Source organism: Sardina pilchardus, chromosome 3, assembly GCF_963854185.1.
Source record: "Sardina pilchardus chromosome 3, fSarPil1.1, whole genome shotgun sequence".
NCBI lineage: Eukaryota > Metazoa > Chordata > Actinopteri > Clupeiformes > Clupeidae > Sardina > Sardina pilchardus.
In genome coordinates this window covers 17,268,203-17,278,476 of record NC_084996.1, presented here as the reverse complement: position 1 = coordinate 17,278,476, position 10,274 = coordinate 17,268,203, and the positions used below count along the sequence as shown (strand labels likewise).

The following is a 10,274-nucleotide window of genomic DNA, read 5'->3' as shown; positions in this document are numbered from 1 at the left end:
TCATGAAATTATACTCACTTTCATATCGCCATAGTAGGCCACTAAAAATGGAAAAATCAATACACATGCAAGAATGTGGTTGTTGTTGTGCTCATTCATTTCTTAATTTTCTACAATCAATCTGGTTAAGTGCAAAATGGAGTTGCACAGTTCTAGAGAAAGTTTATGATGATTTAGGATATACGGTAACCTTTATAAATGAATCTGTTTATGATAAACAAATAAATATAAATAAAATTCCATAGGGGTTGGCACATCATGCTGTATTGGGCAAGCAACTAATATCTTAAATGTATTTCTTAATGACACTAAAAAAAATAATGTTTCCAAAAAAAGAGTGAACAGTACAGCCTCGCTGGGAATGCTGAATAAAAAGAAACACAATTTGATGTGCATTTCACATTTCCTTGCATTTAATATCACTTGGCATAGCATACAATCAGGGAAGTGTGAAATACAGTCTTCACCCTGTCCAATGGATCAGTCATCAAAGGGGCAGTCAGCCAAGTGCCTCACAGGATATCCTGAAGTATTAGTATAAAACATGATATTTGTGTATCAGTTTTCCATTGTAAGCTTGACTCGATAGTTTAAGCAACATTCAGATGAATGTGGACAAGCAGAAATATTCGATATCTCAAGCTCTCATACTACATGTAGTTGCATAGATAAGTAACCTATTGACTTGGTATTGCTTGAGCATATTTAATAGATCATAGCCAAGCATGCATATATAAATGTTACCTATTTTAGAGGCAGAAAAGTAATTAACTGGGCACAGTCACAGTTTTCGAAGCTTGCAGTCATTCTTTGGCGATGCTGTTAGTGAGGAGTCAATAAGAATAGAATTGGCTAGAATACAATTGACACTGGATTTAGGTGTAGTTTTTTCAGCTGTTCCTGTACAGTGCTGCTAATGACTTGCATGTGTGTTTACATCTACCTTATCTTAAGACATCCAACAGTATCTTTTTAAAGTCACAGTCAAAATATTTTGATGTCACACTGCCATGGCTTTATGTTAGCCTGTCTCTCCAAACATTTTGCAAAGGAGTTCATTTCATGGGGATTCAATTTTACCCCACTTGTGGTATTTGGTGTTGTATCTCTGAAGACCAACAGTGCCCTCTGCTGGGTAAAGATGGAAATACAGGTTTGAAACTAAGTGTGCCCCAAGACTTGGAACTGTGGTCCCGTTGAAAACAGCTGCTGCTACTAAATTAAGGCAATCCGTGTATAAATATAAATATAAATGTACATGCAAGGCAAGATCATAATATAGAGATAGTATATAATATATAGAACACTTTAAATCTGGTTGAACTGGATTACATCACCCTGTTTCTTTAAAAATGCGTCCAGTTTGTACTCCTCTACTAGACTATTATTATGTAAAAAAAATATTGGTCATATCCACTGAAACAAAACCATCATCATCATCATATCTGAAACATTTGCATAATGCAGAGAAAGATGACTTCAGTCTATAGTGTGCATTGTTATACTGTACACCCAAAAAAGTGTACTTCATGTAACAGTCTTCCGTGCTGCTGTCATGGGAGGAGGGCCGTGTTCACTTGCAGAGGACGGTGGTGTCGACGTTTAAGAATCGGATGTGCATTCTGCTCTCAATCTCAATCCCCTTCAGGATCTAGTGAGAGATGACATGCATGTCAATATGTGCACAGGGGGTTCAAACAAGTACGGGAGATAACAGAAGGAAATATCAACAGATGTTCACCCAGCAATAACATCCTGTTAATAATCGTTGGACAACATGACATCTTAAACGAATAGCTGTAGCACCATGAGTAATGATCAGAACTCAGGTGGTGTATGTGGTTGTGTCCATGCCACTGTGCATTCTGTTGTTACCCAGGAAACATAATGGCAAACATCCGAGTAATTATTTTTACTTTTGACTTTTTCATGGAAAGTAGAAGATGCGTTCAAATGGAATAAAGTAGAGTTGTTTGCAAACCGTCAAAAAATGCTCAAATGTGATCCCCTCATAGAATTCATCTGGCTCCTGAAGAGAAAAAAAAAAAGTTTAATTAAGAACGAACCTGAAAGCGTATACTCTTGATAGTTTGAATTAGTTGAATTACTGTATACACCCTTTTCATTTCACAAGAGGTAAAGCAAAAGACACTACCATGTGACCCATCGAGATGCTGGCCACCTCCAGCATGGCGGCGTCTGCGATTCCTTTGGCTGTCTCTCTGCAGAGAGCTCCACTTCGGGAGAGCAGTTCCTCCACTACCTGGGCAGAAAACAACAACAACTCTGGGTTGGTCACCTGGGTTACCTTCTAGCAATAACAATAACAACTGGACACTGGTCACTAGACTCCCCTCTTCCCTTTATCTTTACTTAACTTCCCTTGAACTGTGCAATTATAGAACAACTGTAGTATAAAACATTTACACACACACACACACACACACACACACACACACACACACAAATAAGTAAGCGTGAGAAAGCTGGCTCACATGTCTGTATTCCTCCAGGGTTATGGTTCCATCGTTGTCAGTGTCATGCATGTTGAACAAAACTGGAATGGAAACAAAGAGGTCTATTTTTCATGACACGGGTTTCCTGGTTAGTTCTAAAATATCTGTGTATCTCTACGTCACGTGTTCTACAAGGAAACAGTAGCAGCAGCTAATGCCTTCAACATGATCAACTATGTTCCATGACTCGTCCAGGCAGCTTACAGCGGAGTTTGACTCTCCTCAGCTCCTCGCGCTGCTCCTCAGACATGTTCAGCGATGGTGGTCTGAAGTATGACATGACCGTAATGAACTCTTCAAAGCCAATCTCCTCTACAGTTCCCCCACCATGGGACTGAAAGTTTCTACAGAGAGATGAAATGTCACTTATGGTGCTCTTCATATATATGGCCAGTTTACTTTGGCCATCATGACACAGTCATAGCCTATGGCACCACAAAATAATGTCAATAATAATATGCAATAATATACTTTTTTAAGGGAAAACGTCAAATTGTATAGCTACAGTATATGGTTACACCTGAATGAGAGAAGGAACGGATATCTCAACAATGTCAATACAAGTCATGAAAAGCACCTCTTCTTACCTACAGCCCTACCTTTTGTCAAAGAAGGCTTCTATAATCTGTGCTCGAATGGGATTGCAGGCCAGGTCTGGGATTTTGTTGAAGTCATCTTTCCTAAAAGTACAACAAATAATAATGTAGTTTTGAACACAACAGCCTTGACAATGTCAGTGAGTAAATTAAGATTCACTATACTGTATGTACAGTGTTATAACAAAACCTATTCAGGTTCAATTAGCATCATTCAGATAGTTTGAGGTGTGTATAAAAAGATGTCTAAAACCACAGCAATGAGTCTAGTGTACTCAGAAAGTAAGGGTGCCTACCGAAGTGTGTCTTCATTGTGGCTCAGCTGTTTGAAACGATTGTGTAGGTTCCCAATTTGCTCGAGAGAAACTGAGGAAAAAAGGAACACATGAATGAGGAAGAGAAGATCCTCAGGGAGCAGAGCACAGACAGAGCTTTGTTGGGAACTGCTGAAGGAAATCCAAGGATTTAAGTGTGAGTCATGCAAACCTTTTTATCTGGCTAATAAAAGTCTGCTTGTTTTCCATTTTGTTCAAATAGGACAATGAACTTTATAAAGAAATCTAATTTTACTGGACACACCGTTTGCCACAATACAACATCTTATATAATGCTGTAATATGACAATGGTTTAAAAATACTTCATGTAATTCCAATGCCATGCAAACAAACAAACATTGGAATGTGGACAGGTCACCCACAAACAAAAAAAAGCTTTGGGGGAAAAAAAGCTTTCAAGAGATGGTTCTTGTTAATTGGAACAGGTAATACTGGTCATGCTCAGGCAATGAGATGGCATTTACTCATGGCCAAAAACTCATCATTCAGCTTTTCAAAATAGACTAATTGAACCCAAGATCATTCTCTGGACTGTTTGTTAGGGTTAATAAGGTATCTGAGGATACCTGACTGTTAATATGGCACAAAACAGGCTTTTCAAGTTTAGAATGCTTATTTGCATTGTCTACAGAGCTCCCTATCAGTGACAATGGCTTTAAATATTCTAACTACTAAATGTGAATGCAGTTTCAACGTATAAAATCCTTCTATAGCTAATCTATTACTGCACTGTGTACTGTATCAGTGACAAACTGTGAGGATATAGGATCAGCTCTCAATTTACGGTTTCTCTGAGCTCACAGCATTGTTCCTCAGCCAAAGGGCTACGTTCAAAGGAGAGAGAGAGGAGAACAAACGGGGTCCAATGATGGGATAGTAGCAACATATTTCCACAAAGCCTCGCGCAGACCATATGACCAACAGACGATCAAGCCAAGCTCTCACGAGTAAGGATAACCTCCTACGTCCATCTCTGCAGGAGAGGACTATTGTGTCCTGCAGCTGATAGAGGGAGGTAAGATTTTAAACCCTTCCCCTCTTGAGGGTTAATCTTTTAAACCACATCTCTGGCCCAAACAAAATCCCAAACAGTGCAGCTCCCCTCCTGAGATAAACCTTGGTGACATCTTAATGCAGAGAGAAGCTGGCAAGGCTGCTCTTCTGCAGCCTCATAGGAAGGACCCGTGGGGGGAGATAAGGAGGAGGGCATGACTAATGGAGACTGTGCTTACTGCACCACACTCCTCATAGAATCAGATTCAGAAATGCTCATACACCCCCCCCCAACACACACACACACACACACACACACACACACACACACAAATACATTCAATAAAAGCAAGCAAGCACATGAAGCTGAAACATACACTGTCAGATGCAAGGTCATTGTACATTCTTTACACACACCATAGATGCCTAGATGAGTGTCGTAGCTTTCATATACACATGCTGATTCATTTGGGACTCAGCCAGCTGGTTTGCTTTGAGATGGAAACATTATTCAAATACATGTAAACAAACAGGTGGTTCTGAACTGGTCAAGAGGAGCTAGGAGAGAGGTCCTCAGCGATGAGCTGGTTTGAAGACTTCCAACCAGATTAGGTTCAGAACCAGTTCTGCTTTAGGCTATTTAATATTAGAGAGTGACAGCAGCTTTTTTAAAGAATTGAGGTGACAGCTGGTGATCATGTTACACCAGGAAGTCAGATATCCATACAATCAAGAGATAACTGCCTTGTTAAAGCAGATTGTATTTATGTGAGGAAATAAACTTGCATGCATCATAAATATTTCAAAATTGCACTCTAGGGTTGTATAACACCCCTAAAAGTGTTCCTGTGGCGAAAAGGTTTATCCATTATTCATCTCACCGATGCAAGGGCATCTTTCCATTACAATGGTCTACACTGTATTCGCGAGACTGAAAATGTATTTGTTTAGCACTTTAAATTGGATAAGGGGGTCCCATGATCCAAAAATAGTTCCGAGATATGCAGTAGCAAAGTATGTCCCCAAAACATTAGCCTGTTCTCCGTCGCTGACAGGGATCTAGGTCACAAAAGCCTTTAAAGAGTTTAAAATAGATGTTCTATCATACCGGCACATATATTTAATTTCGGAGATCGAGGAGACGACTATATCCTATTGGTTAAGTTTAACATCAGATTTAACATATCTTCAGGCTTGTACATTACCATTATACACTAAATAGCCTAATATCAACCTCTGTTGTTACATGTCTTAGACATGATAAAGTTCCAAGTGACGATTCGATCATTATCTTGTCATACTTACATCCAGTCTTGTCGGCAAGGTCTCTGTATCTGTGATCTTGAGGTACCGAATGGAATCCCCCCATATCGTGTCCTTTGCGTTTAATTTATTCTCTGTAACCTAAATGATAGATTGTCTTTTCGCAATTCTTGGCTAAAGCGTTAGTTCCACTTCCTTATCCTGAGACTCTCGCACTTGAACTTGCACTTCTGCAGTGCAATGACAAACACTGTTGTGGTTACATGCGAATAGATGCACACTGTTCCTCAGCCGCACAGGTTAGGCTACTTCCCCACGGTCCTAGCGCATGGGTATAGCCAAAAGTACCGGGCTACACACCGTCGCAGATTCTTGCAGGTGTGTCAAACGTCCTTCTTCGTCTCGTTGTGGACAACTTCTGAGACCTGGTCTGGTGGATGCGCACGAGTAAGATACTGCGTCGAATGCCCCATTTTATTGCATTTTTGCAGATTGTCTCTCTAGCATCTGTCGCAGTCACAGTCGATCGCTCAGGTAATGGCAGATGACGTCTACAGTAGCTCCTCATTGACAATACAGCTCATGCTTTGAGTGACACACACACACACACACACACACACACACACACACACACACACACACACACACACACACACACACACACACACACACACACAAAACAACTTAACAAAAGTCAAGGGCATAGACAAGGACCTAAACCACTGTGAAACAGCTCGCTGCAGTTGCTGCCTAGCCATCAGGGCATTGGTCCTACCTTAGGGATTGTTGATCCATTTAGTGTGATGCTTTCATCAAAGCTGGTGGCCTTTTGTGTTGAAGTGGATTGCGTCCATCCCTTCTGATGCTCCTAGGCTGAAGGGGTCATTACTTGAGTCAGAATGAAGCATGTAGAATGAAGATGCAATCCTCGAACATGCAACAATATTATTGTCTGAAGCAACATTATTAATTAATTGCCTGGAACATATTGTATTACTTTGTCCACGCCACTTTTATATGCAGAAACAGGGCAGTGTTTGAGTGCACATTAGACATCTAAAGGATGGAGGCCTAACAACATATTGTTATCTTCTTGATGAGTGTCTCAGGTAAGATATTCACTTTCCCCTTTCTGATTGGTTTCCAGCACCCAGCTCTCTTTTTGGCTCTAGCTAGTTGGTGATTAGTAAAACAGCTATATCCAATCACAAAGCAGAATAGCAGCCAACGGCCGAGAATGAGCGTAGTGTATAGTATAGGTAGCCTATACTGTATATATGTGTGTGTGCGTGTGCATATATGTATATGTATATGTATATGTATATGTATATGTATATGTATGTATATGGTGCCAGACTGGGGTGAGCAAAAATACATGAACATGCATTTTAAAATAAAATATCAAGTACCCTACATTTAATGTAAATCATGTCAAATGTGTAGGCCATGGTAGACCGGGTTTGTAGGCCATGTATACTTGTGTATAAAATGAATTAGGTCTCTGCATTTATCCCATCCGTGAATTAGTGAACACACACAGCACAGTGAAGTGAAGCACACACTAACCCAGAGCAGTGAGCTGCCTTTCCTACAGTGGCGCTTGGGGAGCAGTGAGGGGTTATGTGTCTTGCTCAAGGGCACTTCAGCTGTGGATGTGGGCATGGGAGAGCAGTGCTCAACCACTTCCCCCTACCCACATTTTTCCGACTGGTCGGGGATCAAACCGGCAACCATTTGGTTACAAGCATGAAGCCCTAACCAGTAGGCCACGGCTGCCCCAAGTGTATCAAAAATAAACTACAAAATACAACACACCATGTATACAAATAAATGAATAAAATTACTATATTTTTCCATTTTTAAAATGCTAAACCTAAACCTAAAATGCTTCACTTTGCAAACCTTAGCAGATCTGGCTATTTAATCTATTCCTTCATCACTGGACAATGGACATTGATGGAGAGCAACAGCTTTTCTCTGCCTGTGATCTCAAGGCCCAAATACTGTATCAGAGACGTACTCAAAAAGTCACAACTGAACTTCAAGTGGCACAAACTAACCACCGAACCTACTGAGAGCCACAGAATGTGGGCTTAAAGCAACCCAGATATACCTTAAGATAAAAACTGCAAACTCATGGTACACTGACATAAAGTACGGGACATTAAGCCTGACATTGTTCCATTGTCAATGCATGCCATGCCTGATATAGGTGATGGGGCAGCTTTTCAAGCAATGTTGACGGTTAATGATGAAGTTCTCAAGAAAAATTATGTTGATGAAGTTCTCCAGAAAAATAGGTTGAGCAATACCAAAGGGAATTTGCCAGAACAACAATACACAGGAACTTAAGTCATGTTATGGCAAGTTTATTTTTATATAGCACTTTCATACACAGAGGTCATTCAGTGTGCTTTAAATAAACAAAAACAAACAATAGCAAAAAAAAGCACAGAAGGGCCATAGTCAAAGAATAGTTTAAATTAGAAGTAATAATTAAAAGACATAAAAACAACATAGAATGATTAAAAGACTGAGTACAACTGCAAATTACTGACACCAACAACAACTTAACCTGTGTGCTTTATAGTGTCTAGTCAGCCAACAACTTAACTTAGTGATAGTGGTCCTAGTCAAACAAGAGCAATGGAGCAGGGCAACTGCCACTGCCATGGGTTCAGACTGGATTATCATGCTGATTTGCCTCCTGATTAATCAAATTCTCAAGAGAGATAAGTTTCCCAAGAACATGCCAGAACAGCAATACTCAGGAATATTGCCCAGCAACATTGCTCAGAAAGATGCTTTGACATGCCACAGTCAAAGTTGTTACACATTTTCACAAAAAACAGGCAAACTTGTGTGGAATAATAAGTGTGGATGAGCAAGTACATGTGGTTGAGTGACTACACTACACTACACATACACATCTACAGGTATAAAGAATTTTGATACAAAATGCACTGCCATTTTTTTTAACCCAATAAAAAAAACATAAAATGTATGTACATGCGGATGTACAGAGAACAAAGAACAACAGCGGCAGATGGTACTGTCAGCTCAAGAGGCTAACAGCAAGAGGAAAGGTTCTGTAGCCTGGTATAGGGGAGGAGTTGTGTCCAGGCTGGGATCGTCTGTGACTTCCCTGCCCGAGAGGAGTCCTGGGGGGAAGGCAAGGGAGCCCCAGCGATCTTTTCTGCTGATTTCACTGTTTGCTGAGGTCAGATTCTGTCCTGTGTTGTGGTTGCTCTGAATCATACTGTGATGGATGAGCACAGGACAAAATGACTGCAGAGCCTCAGCAGCTCCAGTTGCTGCAGAACAATATTGTTTTTATCTGCTAGGCCTGTTGAGATGGAGTGATATTGCTCTCCCACTTCAGGTCATGAGAAAGTACAGTTCAAAGGAAGATTTCTATAGTGTATAATACTTCTGTTGTTCTGTAATGCCTCAATAATACTGTTACCCTCTACAGTGTTGTCGTGGTAGCCTGTAGTATCCCCCGCCCTCCACTGTAAGGATTTAAAAGAAGAAGAAAAAAAATGACCCCTTTAATGATAATTTTAGGCGAGTTTTGTGGAATGAAATGGACACATTGAGTCTTACAAATGTGACATTACCATCTACAGACCTAAGGTATCTTGCTGTGAAAGAATATGCCAATTACAAAGCATGATTATCACACATACGTAGCATGATCTGTGTTATTTGACAGAGGGGGCCCATTCAGATATCAAGGGTGAACAACATAACCCACGGTATATGATTGAGGGGCCCAAAGACATATCATATAACATAACCCCTGTTATTTAACTGAGTGACCCTATTCAGAAATCAGAAATTAGAAGTGGAAAACATAGTAGCGACTTCACACAGAGGCCAGAGCTTCAGGGCCTTCTGGGCCCGGTAGGCCCGTTCAGTAATCCATCCTATTCCTAAGACTACACTATTGTCTTGAAATGATTCATTTAGGTCTTTGTATGAGGGAAAAGTGTGCTTTAAGTAGGGACTTTAAAGGAGGTCACTGACAGCTAACCTGATTTCCTCAGATATATCAAGAGACCCAGATGCTCTGTCCTTTTAGTTTCAGGCTTCTGGAACAGTTCAAAGACCTCAGTCTGCAAATCTCAAAGTATATGTGCATCTGTCCACAGCATGAAAACACCATCAATTAAGATTTGTAAAGACTGTTTGACGATTGATTACATCAGATTTTGTTGTTTTCAATACAATCCTGCACACCAACCTCTGTTCTGCCGCCAAAAATCTGCAACCATCACCTCTCAATTATCCCTTGTTTATCACATGCATGTCAGTTAAACATTTTATCTCTGGTGTGCGTGGGCAAGTGACAGAAACTGTCAGCACATGTTGCCATAAGCAGAGTGCTTTTTGCTTGGCCTGCTACACAGAAGGTCTAAGGCCCAATTCAACAAAGATCCGCAACGAGACGAAACCGTTGCAGAAGGAGTTGCAGCGGTGTGAATTAAATGTTGCACGTCATTGCAAGCTGTCAAAAGCATTCACCATGTCTAGTTGGAGTTGCAAGGTTTTAAAACGTTGTATCTTA

At 40.5% G+C, this 10,274-nt stretch overlaps 1 protein-coding gene across 1 annotated transcript; it reads right to left on the bottom strand.

Moving 5' to 3' along the window:
* Positions 1 to 397: 397 nt before the first annotated feature.
* Positions 398 to 6,059, bottom strand: LOC134076917 (calcineurin B homologous protein 3-like). Its single transcript, XM_062532210.1, has 8 exons — positions 5,747 to 6,059; positions 3,409 to 3,478; positions 3,116 to 3,196; positions 2,721 to 2,860; positions 2,496 to 2,557; positions 2,156 to 2,263; positions 1,982 to 2,029; positions 398 to 1,651 (listed from the first exon to the last, which is right to left on the bottom strand). Exons 1-8 carry the CDS (start codon positions 5,808 to 5,810, stop codon positions 1,574 to 1,576), a joined length of 651 nt encoding a protein of 216 aa, XP_062388194.1. The 5' UTR covers positions 5,811 to 6,059; the 3' UTR covers positions 398 to 1,573.
* Positions 6,060 to 10,274: the final 4,215 nt, after the last annotated feature.